An 18,583-nucleotide genomic window follows, 5' to 3' on the forward strand; every position below is an offset into this window, starting at 1 on the left:
CAGGGGCTATCCCATCCCATCCCATCCCATCCCATCCCATCCCATCCCATCCCATCCCATCCCATCCCATCCCATCCCCATCCCCATCCCATCCTGTCTGGAGATTTAAGGCAAAGGGAAGATCGACCTTTGTGGGTGCTGCATGGCTGCATGACAGGGCCCTGCAGCCACCACTGGTCAGTTCTGATCCCATCACCCCACAGCTAGCTAATGACCCCGCATCAAGCAGCTGGCGTCACCCCAGCATGCAGCAGTGGTCCCCGGTTTGTGGGTGTCCCCTGTGATGGGGACAGGGGCATGGAGGCTGCTCGCCATCCCGCTGGGATGTTCAGGGGCTGATCCCCAGTCCCTGCGGTCACCCCCAGATCAGAGGGACTAAGTGGGCTTTGGGATGAAGGGGACAAGCCAGGGGCACAACAAGCCTAAAAACTGCCCCGTGCCATGGGGAGTGGGGAGCCCATCACATGCACGGAGACTGTGAGGGTAAAGTTTTGCCAGCACTGAGACAGGAGAAAAATCCCGCAGAGCACCCTGCTCTGATGGAGAAAACTGTCAAGGCTGGAGGCTTTCTGGGGTCAGATGGCAGCATTTTCATTAAATTGGCCCTCTGCTGCTGCTGACAATCGTGGGAGGGGCCCTTAGAAGTATTTTGTGCATTGTGGCTCTCCCATGCCTCAGTTTCCCCACTGGCAAGAGCTCCCTACTTGGGACTGCAGGATACAGCAGCACCTTTCTCACACACTGACATCCACGTGTCCCCTACGGTGACACTACAGTGCCACGAGTGTCCCTTTCGGTGACAACGCACTGCCACAAGTGTCCCCTGCAGTGCCACCCGTGTTGGTGACAGTGCAGTGCCACCTGCTGTCTCCCAGGGGATCCTGTGGCCCTCGGCATGGCCACCCTTTCTCCTGGCATGGGGTCCCTTCCTGAGCACCTCGGGGCCAGCATTACCCCAGGGGCTCCATCCCTGGCGTTGGGGGGCAGGAAACGGTGGCCAGACCCTCCCCCACAAATGAAGCCACACGCACACACAAACATGGACCCTTCAAGTCCCCCATCACCCCATGAGCAGTTAATGATTGTGTTTCTCTGGCCACAAATTACCAGAAATACTGATTTAGGGGGGAAAAAAGAGCATTTCAAATATTCAGAGGAAGAAACAAAAATGAAGCACAGGAATACTGGCATTTCCTAGGATGGAATCTCCAGGTATCACTGCCCTCTCTGCCCCTCTCCTCCAAAAGCCACAGGAATGGCTGTTACCGTACCCCAGCAGCAGCACCACCACCCACCGCTCCCTTGGGGGCATCCCAGTGCCCACGTACCTGTGTGACCTTCTCGGTGACATTCTGGGTACGCTCCATCACCTTGTGGGGAGCAATTATCTCAATCTCCGTGGTGGAGCCTGAGCGGTGCTTCTCCAGGTTGAACTCCACGAAGTTGAGCGTGAACTGGGGGATCTGGCTGATGGTTCGGTATTTCATGAGGTCCGAGTCCGAGGTGGAGTTCGGGGGGTTGGGTTTGACGTGGGAAGCCTCTGAAAGAGGATGGAGAGGAGCGTTGAGGAGGATGGTATCAGCAGGAGCCAATCCGCGGAGCCCTGGTCTCAGTGCAGGCCATCCAGGAGCTAGGAACCACCCCAAGGTGCCACCAGAAGGTACCAATATCTGCCTGGCCATAAAAGTTTGGCTTCTTCAGGGTGGCTTCTGACATGGGATGCCTAACCCGAGATGCCTGAGAGGGGGCTGCTTTTCAGACACATCACCCATTAAACCATTAAACCTCCTTCAGGGGGTTCAGACCAGCTGCCAAAATGCAGAGGCACCCCATATCCCTTGCTACCCCTGAAGAACGTGGTGGGTTGGGGACCAGCCCCAATGAGACCCACCAGGGAGGGATGCCAAAATTGGCATGGAAGCAGACGAAGGAGGAAGTGATGCTCCTCCACCCTTGCATGCTTCAGCCTGAACAACAGCTCCTGAGCTGCTGTCTTGGTTTTTGGCCACCACATTGAGCCAGGAGCTGGATGATGTCCCCACCCAGATGTATCCTCCACCCCCAGACTCCAGCTAGGGAGGTCAGAGCTTTCTCTTGAAGAAGAGCTGTAGTGGGGCTGGATCCCAGCAGTTTTCCCCAGGGACCTGCTTCTCTGGGTGACCCAGTGCAGGACCAGGGAAGAAGCCCCAGAGGTGGTCTGCTCATGGTCTTGCTTGTGGCAATGTGTAGTCATGGAGAGAGCATGTACCCACACCCCCAAGCACTGTAACCAATGTGTCCCAACCCCTCTATCTCCTTTGGGCAGGGCAGAGTTTTATTTTCAGTTCCATCCCTTGCACTCTGACATTGACCCAAGAGATGGCACGGGCAGGAGGTGTCTGAAGACATTGTGAAGGGTCCCAGTTAGCACCAGCCATCCTGCTGCCACCCTTCTCCTCCCCACTCAACCCCCTTCCCCTACATCATGTCCCCTCCCAAGGGGCCATAAACTGACTATTTGAGGATCATGATCCCCTACCCTGTTTTCTCAAGCCAGACACCACAGACTGATCTCTGCCCATCCCCAATTACTGAAGCTTCTCTTGCCTGACCTCCATCTATCATCTATCATCATCTATCTCACGAGAACAAGGTCTGGACATGGACACCGTGGTGGAGGTACGTTTCCTCCAGCCCAATGCATGGACACAGCTCACATTGCACATGCCTGCAGACCCCTTCCCTCCCTCCCAGGGAGGTGGGACGGCAGCGGGATACCCCTCATGTGGGGCAGCCAAACAACCTCATGTAGTCTCACGTCTCACACACAACACCATGGATGGCTCTACCCAAAGAGCAGGACCTGCCGACGCAGGGAATCACTTGGAGACCAGTGGGTTTTGGGGAGAAGACCCCAGCTTATCTCCACTTTGCAGAGGGAAAAGCAATGCAGGGTAAGAGACCTCCCCCCCCAAGATGTGTTGGGACCATCGCCCAGGACCGTGGCTCCCGCAGTAGGACCGACAACTCCGGGGTTTTTCCCCTACCTGAGTTTGCCCTCCTTTCCCTGAATTTTCTCTGGAACTCAGACCTCGCAGCCTCAAAGTTGTCCAAGGAGGAGACCCTGCGGAGGCTGTGGAAGCTGCCCCCAGGGCGAGACCGAAAGAAACCCCACGCAGAGTACGACCCTCGTGGGCCCAGCAAGGGAGGCTCTTGTTTCGGGGACGAGTGTTGTAGGGTGGGGTCGGCCTCCAGGTTCGGCCTCCGCTCCTTTTCCAGGAGGGATTCGGTCTCTGACTGCACACAGTTCTCCTTGGGCGATGTCTTCAAGTCCCTCAAAATCAGGGAGTCACCACCAGGCTTTAAGACAGCCAGGAGAAAGCGTTTTATTAGAAGGAGTCCTCGCGTGCTGGGGAGGAAGGAGGGGGAGCTAGGGGAGGTAAGAGGAGGGGCAGAGGGCTGGGAAGCGCTGTGGTTCCTGAGGTCACCTCCAACTGGGACCAGGACCTGCTTTGTGGTGGGGCGACCGAGTCCTCGGAGACTTGGCAGCTCCTCCGTCCCACCAGCTCCTACCGGAGGCTGGGTGGCTGCGGGGTGGTTTGCAAGGCGATGCTGCGCAGCTGGGAAGCAGGCCAGAGCAAGAAGAGAAGAGGAGACCCTAGGAATAGTCTTGCCTCAAGTACTTGCTTTGCCGTGCACTGTCCTGAGGTGGCCCTACGTCCCACTGCTGGGCCTCCCCTCCCCTTGCCTGCTGCAAGAGCTCAGGCCACCACTGAGGGTTGGTGCCCTGGGTCTGTGCTGGTATCTACGGGAGAGGATGTGCTCTGCACCAGGAAGCACTGGAGGAGCTGCCGGGCTTGCAAATTCCGCCATACGTGCTCCTTCTCCTACAGCCACCCTGAGCCATTGCTAAACCTTTTTCCCTGGAGACCTAAAGAGTTTCCAGCCTTTAACAACTTCTGCAATGGGATACACAAAGCAACCACCTTCTGGAGCAGAAACCTATGTATGGGTCTACGCCCATTCCAGTCGTACTTATGGGAGGGACTGTGGCACTTCTCACCATCCCTAAGGACCTTTTTTCAGGTTTTAGGGTGCATGGAGGGTCTGGCTCTGGCCACCCCTGCATCTGTTAGGCTGCTCCCACTTGACCAAGCTCCACTAAAGCAGTGGATCATCAGGTTGTCCTCAATGCACATCTTCCATGGGTGCACACATGAAACACTGCAGTGCGCATGCAGCTTCAACCTGGGGCTACCCAGAGCCTTTAGCAGCGCCAGTGTTCGTAGGAGCAACATACTCAGAGCATCTGATAATGCTACACGTCTTCAACTTGCCATAAGCACAACCTCTGTGAAGACAGGCACCTTTCACCTCATCACACCTGTAGTTTTGGGAAGCGGCTTTATCCAGGCTGTCTCGATACACCCAGCACAGCGAGAACCTGGCGCCTGGGGATGTGTTAGCAGAGCAAAAGCCTCCTGCCCACAGCCCTGTGCCTCAAGCTGCAGAATTTCATAAAACAACACATCTTTGCCCAGAGGTACTTTGAGTACTTCTGACAGTCAAGAAGCCACCAAGAACAGCAATCTCTAAAGAGGTCCCACCAACGTTTTTTTCAGCCTCATCATGTCAGCAATGACAGTGTCACCCTCCAGCTTTTGCTGGAGGACTGAGAAGCCAGAGCTGCCTGCACTGCCTGGCCCCTGCCAGGAAAACGTGGGGAAATATGCCCCTTTGAGGTTTGCCTGCAAGTCCTTGCCAGTCCCTACTCAGAGCAGAACTGCTCCAGTCTCCTGCCATCACCAGCACGTCCCCTCCTCAAGGTGGGGACAACTCCCTGGAGCTCCACCATCCTGGACAACTTGCACTGCGGAGCCAGACTTTCCTCCCAGCTTCAGCAGCGGTGCCCGCCAGCTCAGCACATCTCCCACTCCCCCCGCAAGCCACGGCATGTGCCACGCCGGGCTGGCCCCGCAGAGCAGTGCTGCCTAGCTCTATCCCATGCCACCAAAGCACCGCCGCTCACCGCCAGCCCTTGCTGGGACCAGTGCTCGGTGCTGACCCAGCACCAGAGCCCCTACCGCCGGATACGGCCCGAGCCACAGCAGCCGAGGGAGAGCAGGATGGGGACAGCGGAGGAAGAGCGCTGGGACCTGGCCTGAGGCATGGGCTTATATCAGACAAAGGCTACGGTTACCTTTCCATAGTCAATGGCTACTCCATCAAACTCACTGGTGGGCAGAGATTTCCGCTGGATTTTGAGTCGCCGCAGGGACGGGAGACTAAACTTCAACCTCCTACCTTGACCTTGTTAAAAAGAAAAACAAAACACAAGAGAGACAGATGTAACCTAGCTGCACGTGACGGCTGGAGCGAGACAGGGCAGGGCGGTGGCAGGGGAAGAGGCTACAGAGAATTTGGGGGGGGTACGTGCTATGGGGGACGTACGTGCTGCGTGGCCCTTCCTCCTCCAACACACTTGCTATTCCCATGCCATCACATCATCGTGTGCTCAAGGCAGACCCTGAACTGGCAGAAAGCACTGCTGGGCTGGAGGGGAGTCCCTACAACAGCAGACACAAGATGGGAAAGGTGCAGATCATCCCTAAGCCAATTAAAGAGGTTAAATCCACTTAAGGGATTTAGACCTGAAGGAAATCGAGCCTCTAAATCTCCTTGGTGGGACTTGGGCGGGAAAAAAAGCACACAGAAGAGATGGTAAACTATTAAGGCATTAAAAAAAGTAGTTCTACAATTTTGTTCCTGGGCTTGTTCTGGATTTTAGGTGAGGGATGCTAGATCAAAGAGGGGGGGTCCTTTGCTGCCATCATGGGGGACCAGGAGACCACCTTATGGGAGACTGGGACTGGAGCAAGGGCAGCCGGGGCTGCAAGGAGCTGCAAAAGCGGTTCAGGAGGGGAAGGGACGTGGAGATGAACCACAGTGCCCACAATGGAACCCAGTGCTGTGACACCCAGTACAAAGTCACTCATCCTCTTCTAGAGCTGGTCCCTGGAGACCGCAGGCAACTGCTGCTACAGGGTCAGTGTGAGCAGCCAGGCTCACGTCCTGCTGCCTTGGGGCCAGGGTCAGCCCTGGGGTTCAGCTGACCCCCGGCAGCAACAGTTGTACTCACTGACTGGACCAAAAGTGGCCTAAATCCCGGGGTGCATGAGACGCAACACAAGCTCCGCAAAGGCATTGTCCTCTGGGAGAAAGCAGCGCACCGAGGAGCTGTTTGGCTGTGGCAGGATTTGCTTCCCTCGCCGAGCCCTGACACTCCGCCGAACCGCTCAGGCAGGCTCCTGACCTGCCCAGCTCCCCAGAAATGCCCCCGCTGATGGGGGCACCCGCGCAGGCTCCCTCTGCTCACCCCATCCCCACTGCCCACAGCAGCTTTTCAGCTGGAAGAAGCGAAGCAGCCGACTTTCCCTGCGCACCAGTGAGCCAGGGACCGGCAAGGCAGGCGCCTGCAGCCGTGTAATTAAAGACTGAGTCAGAAAACCCGTGCACGAGAGACTGATCTGGGCTGGCGCCAGCAGCTCTGGCCCTTCCGCGCTCCCTGGCGCTGGAGTGGGAAACCCGAGCGACGCTCCTGGGGATGTGCAGCGCAATCGCCAACGCACAGGGGAGCAGGAGGTACCCTTTTAATCGGGTGCCTTCTGCAGCCAAAGGTACATCTCGGGGTGGGATAAGGTACGGATGCATCCTATGTCGAGATATACTGAGAGCTGAATTTAGGATTTCCTCAGCAGTCCATGCATAGAGGCTAAGTGGTACTAAAGCAACACACCAAAAAATATAAATCTCATCACTTCATAGATACCAGAACTCATGCACAGGTTATATATACGTTCACACGCATATGTCCGTCAGTCCCGTGTGCGTACATCTGGCCTGAGGACGTAACCGTCACCGCATACAGCTCCTCCGCACGCAAACACCTTAATGGCTCCGGGATGTACGTATGCCCCCAGTGTGAATGTGTTAAAACTCGAATCACCGTACTGATACAACGGGAGGTGTGAAGTGTCCCCATCGGTCCCCGATGTGGCCCTGGCCCTGGCTCTGGTCCCCCTGTGCCACCCCACATGCCATGGGGGGGACAGACCCAGGCTGCCCCCCACAGCTTTGCTTTGAGGCCTGCCCAAAGCCCCCCTAGAGCGACCCACATCCCCAGGGAGGGTTTACATGAAGGTAGATGTAGGATTATTTTCCTGATTTAAATATGGGTGACCGAGGGCCATATAGCAGGAGGATATTTAGAAGCTACAGCTCTCCTTTCCATGGCCAGATCCAACAGCTGCATCTCTGGGTATCCGCATCCCCCTGAGAGCCTCACCACGGCTTCCCTTTGATCCAGCCTTCCCAAAAAAGGGAATCTGCATTTTCCACCGCCTCCAAAAGCCTCACAAAACCCCAGGATGAGCCTGGGAGAGCAGGGAACAGCACAAAGCTGAGGCAGAGCCACACCAGCACAACGATCCTTGTGCCATTTGCCTCAGTGATGTCCCCATAGCACAGCCAAGCTGTTGGTGACACCAAATGTCCCCTGGCCCTCCCCATGACTCTGCCCACAGGTCCTGTCCCATACCAGCACCTCCTGCCCGGCAAACGCAGTGCTGCAGGCACGCAGGAGAGGCCTGAGGCACTGCCAGAAGAAACCTCCCGGTGTTAAATATGAAAAGGATGCAGCAAGGCAGCGGGTGCGCAGTGGGGCTCGCGGTGAGACACCCTCTCCTTAAAAATGCACCTTTCTGTGTGTCTGGGGTTGGTCCCCAGCCCTGTCCCCAGGTTCCTGGGGGTTCTGGAGGTGTGTGTGGGCTGGTGGGCACGTGAGGGGGGTCAGCTGGCTCAAATGGCCTTTTTTCACCCAGTGAAGTGTGTGGCCGGTTCAACCCCCTGAGCGTGCAGAGCTGCGGTGTGCAGAAGCACAACCCTCTGCCCCGGGGCACTCTGTGGGGCTCAGCCTCACGGTGCAAGATCCTGCCCTGCCACCGGTGCATCCTCCAGCCCCCCCAGGCTCCCGAGAAAACCATGGGGTGGGGATAGCCCCGAGGATGCTGCGCTGCCCTCCCGCCGTCCCCACCGCCCCCGGTGACACCCACCTCCACGCCAGCTCTGCGACAGGCGCTGGTGCAGGCTCCTGCTGGCGCTCTTGGCGATGAGCTGTGCCAGGTCCTCGAAGTTGAGGATGAACATGATGACGACGCCGTCCTCGTTCTTCACCGGCACCACGTCCACCAGGCAGCGGAAACACGAGGCTGCCGAGCAGAGACAGGCTCAGGGGGGACTGCACAAGGGGCTCTGCCTGCCCACCCACCCAGCACAAAACATTTTTGGCAGAAAAGTATTTTTTTAAGCACTTTGATGGGTGTAATACCTGCTGATGGCAAGTGGAGGATTTGGAAGCTGATCTGAGCCCTGGGAAAGGGTGGTATCACTGCAGCATCCCAGCTCACACAGACTGCATCTTGCCTTTTCTTTTCTTTTTTTTTTTTTTTTTCCCAGACAGTCATTTATATTAATGTACTTTAGAGCAGCAATTAAAGAGTAGGTAATTAAGAACTCAGAAAGTCCCAGGTAGTGCTTTAACCTCGTTAAGCATGCTGCTTGTAATCACACCGTAGCTAATTGCCCTGCAATTGCCAGACAGTTTTTGGGGACTGACTTCAGCCCTCTTTGTGCCCTGGATGTGGGCAGTAGGGGTGACCCCGACTGGGTACCCTGTCCCGACCGCGGGCAGCAGGATGTGGTGGAACTGGTGTGATGGCCCCCAAGGACATCCCCTAAAGGCACTGGCATGGAGTGGTCAGGCACAGCCTCACCTCACTCTTGCCATGGGGAAACTGAGGCACGGGATAGCACAAGGACTGGCTCAGTGTCCCTGGAGTGAGGGGGGCTGCAGGGAGGACCCTGAACTTGGCCACAGGGCACGAGGCCATGTGGATGTGACTCTTGGATGCCAGCTTGACCCCGTGGCTTTGCTTGTGCACCAGTTTGCAATTAGGGGCACCCTAAAATACCTGCAGCCCTTTCTGAAAGCAGCACGTGGAGGATACAGGGGGGTCCCCAAATACTTCAAAGACCCCACCCAAAGGTATGATCAGGGTGGGTCCCTTCCTTGGGCTGTCTCCTGTTGCTTTGGCACTGGTGGGAGCGGGAGCCCCTGACCTGTAGCTGCTGCCCCAGCCTCTCTGACAAAACTCCCTGACCCCCTCCCTGAGCTCCTACCCCAACCCTCCTAGAAATGATGGAGCAACAGGTACCCAGCTACAGAGCAAAGCAACCTCCTTCCACAGCAGTTTTTGCCGGGTGTGGATCCCTGATTTTGCCTTTCCCCTGCGCTCTGATTACCAGGGATTAGCAGATCGGGCAGGGATGTGCTGCCGGCTCAATCCAGTGCTCTCCCACTCTTGCCGTGGCCAAGCTCCGGCCGGGAGGGGGATGTCAGCCCTTCTGCATATAATTTTAAGGAGCTCAGGGCCTCCCATAATCAGGAGCAGATGGCCGGCATCGGGCAACTTCAAAATCTGCCGTGACGTCAGGGACGTGCACATACACAGACACACACACACATGCACAAGAATGGGAAAGAAATGGATACGGTGAAATCCGTTTAAAGGGCCTGGCAGCCAGGATTATTTCTTTCTTTATTTATTTCATCATTGTTCGCCACAGGGAGAGGAAATCCACTTAAACGTGTGAGCTGGGGAGGAGGTGGGGGGCAGGATTTTCAGCAGATAAAGCTGTTTCGAAGGGACGCACAGGCACACTGCAGGCTACCCGCACGTGGAGCCAGTGGGGAGAGAAAGAAATGAGCCCTTTTCCCTCTCTTCATCAGGATTTTTAGAGATATTAAAGGTGAGTGGTGTCCTTTAGGTGATGCCAAGTGAGGGAGGTGTCCTGTGTGATGCTAAGGTGGCACATGCCGGGCGGGAGGATGCGGTGCCATCCCCGGGATGCTGTGGCTCAGCCAGTGCCCGTGTTGGCATTGGTGTGTGCAGGGGGTGTGCACGTGTGTGCCCACTCATCTGCGTGTGCGATGCCCAATGGCAACTGGATGCTTTTTCCTTCAGTGTGTTATAAAATGAGGGTTTTATTTCCCCGCAGGTGATTTTGAATCATCCCAGGGACCCTCAGCCCAGCAGGGTTCATTGGCATGGGCAGCCATCAGCTCCATGCTTCCCCCCTGGACCAGGAATCCTGATCCAAGTGGCCTGATCCTGGCTCACATGCTCTGCCCTGCTGCATCCCTTTCACTGCTTCACTTTTCCTTCTTAAGCTCCTCGGTGGTGCTGGGAGAGGATGGCCTCTGAGCTGTTCTCCTGGGGGCTGGATCATGGCAGGCCCTACGAGGCATGGAAAGGGTTAATCCCACGGCCAGTGCTGAACAGCTGAAAACTGGGCCCAGTTACATCCTGTTGGAAGGATATAAGGAGCAGCTGGGAGGTGGCTGGGGCTGGGTTTGGGAGGCAGCTGGTGCCTGGTTTGATCCTGCAAATCTGGGAGGTGTTGAGCCTGAGCAGCCCTGGCTGATGCTGCTGCCAGCCCCCATGCTGATCCCTTCTTAAATTAAATAGAGTAGACTATTTCTGTTGGAAGGGACCTACAATGATCATCTAGTCCAACTGCCTGACAAATTCAGGGCTGACCAGAAGTTAATTGGGTGTGGGACCCTCCAAAACCAGTGGAATCACCCCAAAAGTAGCCCCACCAGGCACAGCCCTGCATGTCAGGAGCTCAGCGCTTGGCTCAGGCCCACACCCCACAGCATCAAGGGGACGGTGGAGCATCAGGGCTGGGGAGCAGCAGGTTCCCTTAAGCCTGGCCCAAAGACAGGACAGTTCCCCAGGATTTGGGGTCTCTGTGATTTGGGGTACTCCCCAGCTCTGTGGAGAGAGCACAGCTGGGAGACTCCTAACACCCTCTGCCCTGACTTGGTTTTCTTGTGGCGAGCCAGCCTGGGCTTTGCCAAATGCTGAGCGTCCCCATCCTTCCCCCCAAAAAACAGGCACCCCGGACCTGCAGCGGCGCCGGTGGGCTGAGCTGGCCCCAGGAGGGACCCCAGCCTTGTGCTCCCGTCCTCGTTCCTCGATCGACTGTCCCCATCCATCTGCCTGTCTCTTCCCTTCAGCTGTTCAGCTAATCTGTCTCCATCCATCTAATTTTATCCAGCCGCCAAATGATCTCTTGGAGGAGCCCCGGGGGCATTCACAACCTGCCTGTGCTCTGTGGCCACTGCTGTGGGGCTGCCTGCGTGCCCGGCCGGGGCGAAACCCAGCCCAGGGGCTGCGGAAAGGGCTTGGCAGGAGGGATGTGACATGGATGCTGGTTTGGAGGATCCCACACCCAACGCGATGAGTCTGCACGGGCTGCTCATTCCCTAGAACCCTGGGCTGGGTTTGATCTTCGCAGCACCCAGCCCACCTCCCCCAGGCTGAGCGCTCGGAGGTTTGTGCTTTCCAACCCATCTTGTCTTCTGACCTTCATAAAAGCGAGCACTTAATAACATTAAAAATGTCATCACTCGGGCCCTCCCTCCCCAGCCCTCTTATCCTCCACGGCCGCCGGTGGTTAATGCATTTGTCGGTATCATCAGTATTAAACTAATCAACAGGACATGGGGGTTTCCAAGAGCCGGACACAAACCAGTATTGTTATGAATATTAAAAAAGCAAGCTATTAATCTGCCCTCGGAGCTCTTACCGAGTCCTTCCCTCCCCCCGGCCAGGAGATTTAATCTGCAGGGTCTCATGGCAGAGTGGCTAAATCTATAGTGGTATTATATAACGGAGCGGAGAAGAGGGGCTGGGAAGGGCACGGAGGGGATGGGGACAGGGATGGGGACGGAGCCAGACTCTGGGGCTGGCTGGCACACCCAGGGAGATGCTTGGGAGAGCTGAGTCTTGCTTCTGTCCGGGGACAAATCAGCGTTGGGACTGGGTAGAAACTTCAAAGGGAAGCACAGATTGCTGGGAGGCCTGAAAGCAAATCCTTGAGGCGGGATGGAAAATGATGGAGGTGGGGGCTGAGCTGGTGGGAGATGGGTCTCCCTTGGGGTCTGGGGTGAGGGACGGGTGCTGGGGAGCCCTCGCACCCAGGTTGGCATCCCCCCTGTGCTGGGAGAGGATGTGCACCGCAGGGTCTGCGCCGGCCCCTCTCCCCGCACCCAAACGAGGCATCAGGAGACTGAAACCTGCTGTGACACCAGGCTGGCAAAAATGCTCCTTGCAGCAACCCCATAACCACTAAAATGACCTAATTAGGTAATTGTGGGGGGACAGTGGTTACCCCCGTGAGGTGACACAGAGAGAATTTCTGCACTTAGTGAGGAGCTGGATGGTTGGAAGCAGCAGTGGAGGGGGAAAACCAGGAGGGTCAGGAGACCGAGGGTACCCACAGACATCGTGGCCACGAGAAGGAGGCCTCCAAGCCCAGTGGGATGTTTTGGGGTGCAGGTGGGAGGATGCTCCAATCCCCAGGAGCCAAAAGGGGTCCCAGGTCGATACAGGGGGTCGGCAAAATGCAGCTTAATCTCCACCACAAGTGAAGCGAGTGGCCGCATCCAGGCCCATGGTCCTTCCCTTGTTAAATCCTTGCCAGCCACAGGAATTAGTCCAGCTTAGCGCGGGGCTGTGCGGCCAAAGCTGCAGCTCTGACAGCTCTTCCCAGGACTGCCCAGCCATCCCAAGGGCCCTGTCCCCATGGCACACAGGGCCACCTCCCACTGGGGATGCAACAGCCGGTGAGGATGGGGATGGAGGGTTTGGGGTGTGAATGTGGGGCTCTGCTGGGGCAGGGATTTCAGGAAAAAGCCTCCTGGGAAGTATCCCTGGAGATGCTGGGATGCTCTGGGCCAGTCCCTCTGGTTGTGGGACATCTGGTCTGAGCACAAAGCATCCAAGGAGCAGCAGAGGATGGAAAACCTGCCTCTTCCAGCTTTCTACACCGATTGTGCTGTCCCTAGGGCAGAGCTGGGGCAACAGGAGCGGCCAGAGCTGCGACACAGCCGTGTCAAGGGTGGCAGAATCGGCCCCACAGCGCGGGATCTCTGGGACCAGAGCATTTGTCATTGCGAGGCGGGATGTTTATAAGTCCCTGTCTGGAGTGGAGCCATGATGTCTGTCCCTTTCCTGAGGCCACAGCCTGGCTTTGCCAAGCCCAACCTTAAAGAAACGCAAAGCAAACAGCCCGGGCTTGGCTTAAACCCCACGGTTTTGTACAAGCAAAGAGCTTAAATTGAGGTTGGGGTTTTGTCAGCTGGCCGTGCCTCCCTGCTCCTCTGCCACCCGAGAGGTCCCCTCTGTCCTGACTTGTCCACCCCATGGGGCTCCCTGGGGCTGCCAGCACTGGCCCCCAGCCCCAGCGGTGCCAGGATCCAGCGGCTGCCGGCCGGATTGCCCTTCTGCTTCCAGCGAGCCCGTTGGGCACATCACACGCTGCTGTTTATAAAGCTGCACGGAGAAACCTTGGCTGGATCACCCCTGCCTGCCTTAGCCAGGGCTGCCTGGCAGCAGCTGCTGGAGGGTGATTGCGGTGCCGTGGATGTGCCCTGGGCTGGGGACAGCAGGGACATGTCACATGAGTCCCCCTCTCCCCTTTGGGTGCGGTGACACCCCACAACCTGTGCCTGCCTGCCCCACAGCTGCTCAGGCATGGAGAGATGCGGGGGGGACATCCTGAGTGACACCGGGTGCCTCAACTGCTCTGTGACTTCCCTCCCTCCTCCTCCTGGAGCCCCCGGGGGAAATCCCGGTTTACAGCACCAGTGTAACGAGTTTTCTGGGCTGAGCTGGTCCCTAATCCCCAGCCCCAGGGGACCGGCACAAACTGCTGGAGGGGACAAGCCGTGGGCTCTGCCCGGGGAGGGGACAGGGATGGATGGGCTGGGGCTGCAGGTGACGGCTGCTCCGCCAGCTGCTCCGGCTGTCTCAGCCCTGCATCTTCCCTTTCATATTCATAAACATCCCATTCATGCAGATTAACGGCGAAGCGCCCGGGCACTACCAGCTGCTGCCACTCGGGCCATGCCAGCACCGTGGTGCCCAACACCTGCGGCCACCAGCCCCGCTCCGGGGACCCTGGGGGCTTCACTGCAAAGCACATCACCCTCGGAGAGGAAAAAGACCCAACCCTGGCTGCAGCTCAGCCCTGCCAGCCCCTCCGTGCTGTCCCCAGGGGATGCTGGAGGGGGCTCGGCTCAGCCCTGGAGTGTGTCCCCAGGGCCGGTGGCCGTGGCTGCTCCTCGCCCTGGCAGGAGCTGATCCCGTCATGACCGCCCTGGCTGGGGCAGCCCCAGCTGTGCAGCATCTTGTAAGGAAATTAACTTTGCACTGATCTCCCAGCTTTGAGCAGGGGATTAGAGCCCACACGCGCCGCCGTCGGGCTCTCCCCTCTTTCCAAGGTGTTTTTGGGGCTGCCACGGCAGGGAGGGACAACGGTGCTGGGCTGGTCCCATCTTCCCCCAACGGGACTTGGTTCCTGGCTCCATTTTGGCTGCTCAGACCTGGGGTCACTATCAGCACCCGTGGCTCCTTTTATAATGAGCTAATGGCAGCGTGGGTGTCCGGGAGAGGACCGAGCAGCACAGCTGTCCCCAGGGACATGCATCACCCCATCACACGGCATCCTGCCCGCACACGGGCAGAGCCACCTGCCCGCACACCCGTGGGTGCCCCCTCTCCCACCTACCTCCATCCATCCCACCCTGGTCCTGCCAGGGGGCTCCGACAGGCAGATTTGGGGTTTAATATTGTCTCTGGCAACCTGAAAAGCGAGGAAACAACCCCGCGAGCTGCAGAGCCAGGAGTACCGCAGTAATAAACAGCAGGTCGAGGCTGGAGATTGGTGCTGCCGGTATGAAAAGGAGGACAGGCGGGTTCCGAGCCTCCACCGGCTAATTAAGCAGCAGCTCCCTATAATGCAAAGGCCTTTTCTTTGCCGATAAGACCCATTTATAATGGGCTGAGCAGTTGCAGGCTGAGTGCTGGGGGGAAACAATTGGAAAGCATATTGCTGGTGGGGCTGGGTTTTAAAAATAGACATGAAGGGTTTGCTTCTGGGCGCTTTTTTTTTTTGCTTTTTTTTTTTTTTAATAAAAAAGAGAAGAAAGCAGCTCGAAGCTGCACTGAGAGTTTCCTGTGGCCCGGAGAAAGAGCCGGGCTTCGAGGAGAGCACTGAGCATCCCGCAAGCCTGGCGGGAATGCTTCAAAGTGGGGAGGATGGTGTTGGATTGGGCTCCCAGCCAAGCAGTGCCCGGGCATGGACATGGGGAAACTATCCCGAGGTGGGCAAAACAGGGCTGCACACACTGTCCTCGCCATGGCCACGCGTTGGTGTTGGGATGGGAGCAGGGGGACAGCATGTGCCCGCTTCTCCTCGTGCCTCCCCGGCTGCGCTGGGCTCCAGCCAGCCCCCTGCCAACCGCAGCGGCCGAGGGGGCACTCACAGCCCAGCCCTGGCACCACTCTCTGGCCCCGCTTCACCCTGGACTGGCCCCGGGGGAAAGAGCCTCCACCAGGGTCCCTCGGTGAGGACGGGAGGAAAATTGTACAGGAAACGCAGCTGGTGAGCGGCCTGATCCTGCCCCGGCGCCGGGTCCAGCCCCGCCGGGTTAACTGTGCGGGTTAACACGCAGGGGTGCTGCCAGCGGATAATTCCTGGGGACGATACGCTGGCACCTGGATGCCAGCCCAGGAGATAGGGTCTGGGAGGAAGGCCAGGACACCCGGGTCCCAGCCCCGGAGATAGTGTGCCGGGCTGGGAGCCAGGACTCTTGCCTTCTCCTTCCCTTTGCTTCCAGTTGTTTCTCCTCCATCCTGCTGCCCAGGGAGCTGCTGACAGCACAGTGCAGCCCCTTGCTCAGGCCAGTCAATACAGTCCAAAGCCATGGGAAAACCCCACAGGTTGAAAAAAAGGAAATACTTAATATTTTTAACCTCTAGCAAGCACCCGATCTGCATTCCCCCCATCCCTGGGAGCCCTGGCTGCTGCTGGTTTGCAGCATCAAGCACTAGATATTTATTTAACTTCCTGCAGTATTAGAACTAATCACTAGTATTTTCCATCAAAGCTTCATTTTCATCTTAACATAATTCCATCTGTGCACGCACAGCCACATTCTGCTCGCTGGAAAGGCGACTCCGAGGCCATTGGCTGCACCCGCTTTTGGCAGAGACAGGGGGTCTGTCTCATCTCATCCCTGAGCACGAGACCCGTGTCCCTGCCTGGCTCCTCCACGGGCTTCCCGTGGGATCTTCATTCATGACGCAGGGATCCCATGAGCGATGCCACTGCTTGCCCTGGGAGATCTGAGCCATCACCAAGGGCTCACAAACGACCCGATTCCCAAATAATCTGGCAACGACTTCCATCACTCGAGGTCCCAGTGCCCCCAGTGCCCTATCACAGCAGAGACAGCTCCACCCCACTGGGAGCCACCATGGCCTCACCCTCGACAAAGCCCTGGGTCTGGGTGCAATCCCGATGCCCCTTTCACCTCCCACCACTGGCTTCAGACACCCCAAATCCCAGGCAGGTGATGCCTCCCACCACCGCATCACCCCAAAAAGCAACTCTTACTATCTTTGCGGTAGTAGAGGATCTCAAGCTTGCACTCCTCGGAGCCGAGCAGGGCCTGGGTGAGCTGCGCGATGGAGCTCTTGGCGGTGTCGGGGCCGGTGAGGAAGTCACAGGTGCAGGGTCGCTGCATCACCTCCACGCGGGAGTAGCCGAACATCTCGCAGAAGCCGTCGTTGCAGTAGATGATGGCGCAGTTCTCCATCTGGGCGTTGGCGATGAGGAACTTGCGGTCTGCGGGGAGGCAGGAGAGCGGGAGGCTTAGGGGGGCGGTGGGGACCCGCAGGGATGAGGGACAGGCTGGGTGGATGGGGTCTGTGATGCCACCTGCTGTGGGGCTTGTGCAGGGATGGGCTCCTTGGGGACACCGGTCTGAGGGGCAGGTGGAGGCTGCCAGGTGCTGCCCTGCTCTTGAGAGAGAGAATATTCCCCCAATTTCATGTGAATTGGTGACTGTGAGGACAGGGGGACCCGAAGTGGGGGTCGCCAGTAAAGGCAGTTTTTGCTGGGCTGGGCCAACCCGCGCAGCATCGACATCTCGTATGTGGGGACTCGCTGCTGTCTAACACGTGGGCAATCTGTCCTCATCCAGCACTACAGGCAGAGGGAAGAGCTGCAGCGTCTGTCCCTCCCCAAGAGCTTATCAGGGACCTGTGTTATCTTGCAGACTTCCCACCCTTGCTCAGATTTGAGTGAAGTCAAGCAAGGGGTGAGAGGAAGAGTGAGCGTGAGACTTCGCTTTGTGGGTGAAACCCGTCACGCTAATGATGATTCTCCTAATGTTTTAGGGGATAATTGTGCCTTCGGGCTGAAGCTGAAATCCAGGCCCTGCTGGGCTGCGTGGGCCCTGTGCTCAAGAAGAAAAGGGCTTAGGTGGAGGAAAGAGGAAACTGAGGCAGGGAGTGGTGTTGCCCCAACCCCTCCTGGTGCTGCAGCCACTCGGGCTGCCCAGCCCAGATGGAGCTGCTTCCATCCTTATCCTGGGGGAAACCCAGCCTAGAGCTTTGATCTGAACTGATTTTTGTTTTGTTGTTTGGTTTTTTTTCAAGGAGCTCAGCGGTGCTGGGCTGGGGTGGACCCACTCTGGGACAGGTTTGCTGGGATGTGACTTGGGGCTGCGGATGCTGATGCGACAGATGCTGTGCCCCGCCCCGCAGCATCTCCCTCGGCGTTTGGCATCGGCTCCAGGCTGGAGCCGGAGGCAGGTCAGAGCAGAGGGTCCGTTTGGAGGCTGCTTCCCAGCCCAGACCCCAATTAATCTCCTGGATTACCCAGGAATGGCATCTGCAGCCTGCGTGCTCCAGAGCCCCGCTGCGCTCCAGCCTCGCGGGGGATTTCACCCAAACACGGGAGAAAACTCCGCACGGCTGCAGCACCCAGTGCCGGGAGCTGGTGGGGTGCAGGGACCCGTCCCCAGCACATCGGGGCTCTCTCTAATATCCCCTGCAGAGTCCCAGCTCTGGAGGATTCCTCCCAGTAAAACCAGTGCCACCAGGGATGCCGCACCAAAGTCTCCTGCTTCATCCCACCCTGTGAGAGCCCTTGGTGGCCCTTTGCGGGGGACTCCCACCCTGGCACCTTTCACCCTCCCACGCAGGGCTGACGCCGGTGTCGGCGCTGCAAACAGCACAAAACACCACAGCCAGATGTTTCCCAGTTCCCTCTTCCCCATCCTTTTCTACCCCAATCGTTCTGCCAGCTGGGAGGTGGCACAAGGAGGGGACCTCCCCCCAAGGCCCCGCTCCTGGGGTGTGCTCCCCACCTGCCATGAGCGTTTCCCCATCCAGCGCCAGCCCCGTGGGCCGGATCCAGGCTGGATCCAGGCTGGGCTGGCGCAGGGCAGGATTTACGGGGCTGGCGGGGTGCCGGAGCAAGGCTGTGCTGCGCGCAGGGATGTGACCAAGGCCGGGCTGGGAAGGAGCTGCAGAGCCAGGTCTCCTTGGGGGTATTTTCATCCCAAATTTGCTTGTACCGGGGCTCTGCACCAGCCCTGGGAGGGAAGCGTTGGGCCTCTCCAGCT

General features: G+C 57.9%; 1 protein-coding gene across 2 annotated transcripts in view; it reads right to left on the reverse strand.

Annotated features, from left to right (window-relative positions):
- The window catches only part of KCNH6 (potassium voltage-gated channel subfamily H member 6), a 30,209-nt gene extending 13,418 nt beyond the window's left edge, over nucleotides 1-16,791 (reverse strand). The window contains exons 1-5 of one of the 2 annotated variants that reach the window (XM_026864682.1): nucleotides 16,567-16,791; nucleotides 8,091-8,246; nucleotides 5,180-5,289; nucleotides 3,027-3,339; nucleotides 1,329-1,540 (exon numbers count right to left, since the gene is read on the reverse strand). In XM_026864682.1, coding sequence (XP_026720483.1) covers nucleotides 1,329-1,540; nucleotides 3,027-3,339; nucleotides 5,180-5,289; nucleotides 8,091-8,246; nucleotides 16,567-16,768 — 993 coding nt within the window. In that variant the 5' untranslated portion in view covers nucleotides 16,769-16,791. The remainder of the gene's footprint in view (nucleotides 1-1,328; nucleotides 1,541-3,026; nucleotides 3,340-5,179; nucleotides 5,290-8,090; nucleotides 8,247-16,566) is intronic. The other variant, XM_026864683.1, reaches the window with a different exon arrangement.
- Between the last annotated feature and the right edge of the window lie 1,792 nt (nucleotides 16,792-18,583).

This window comes from Athene cunicularia (assembly GCF_003259725.1).
Source record: "Athene cunicularia isolate RWA chromosome 27 unlocalized genomic scaffold, athCun1 chr27_part1, whole genome shotgun sequence".
NCBI classification, from domain to species: domain Eukaryota; kingdom Metazoa; phylum Chordata; class Aves; order Strigiformes; family Strigidae; genus Athene; species Athene cunicularia.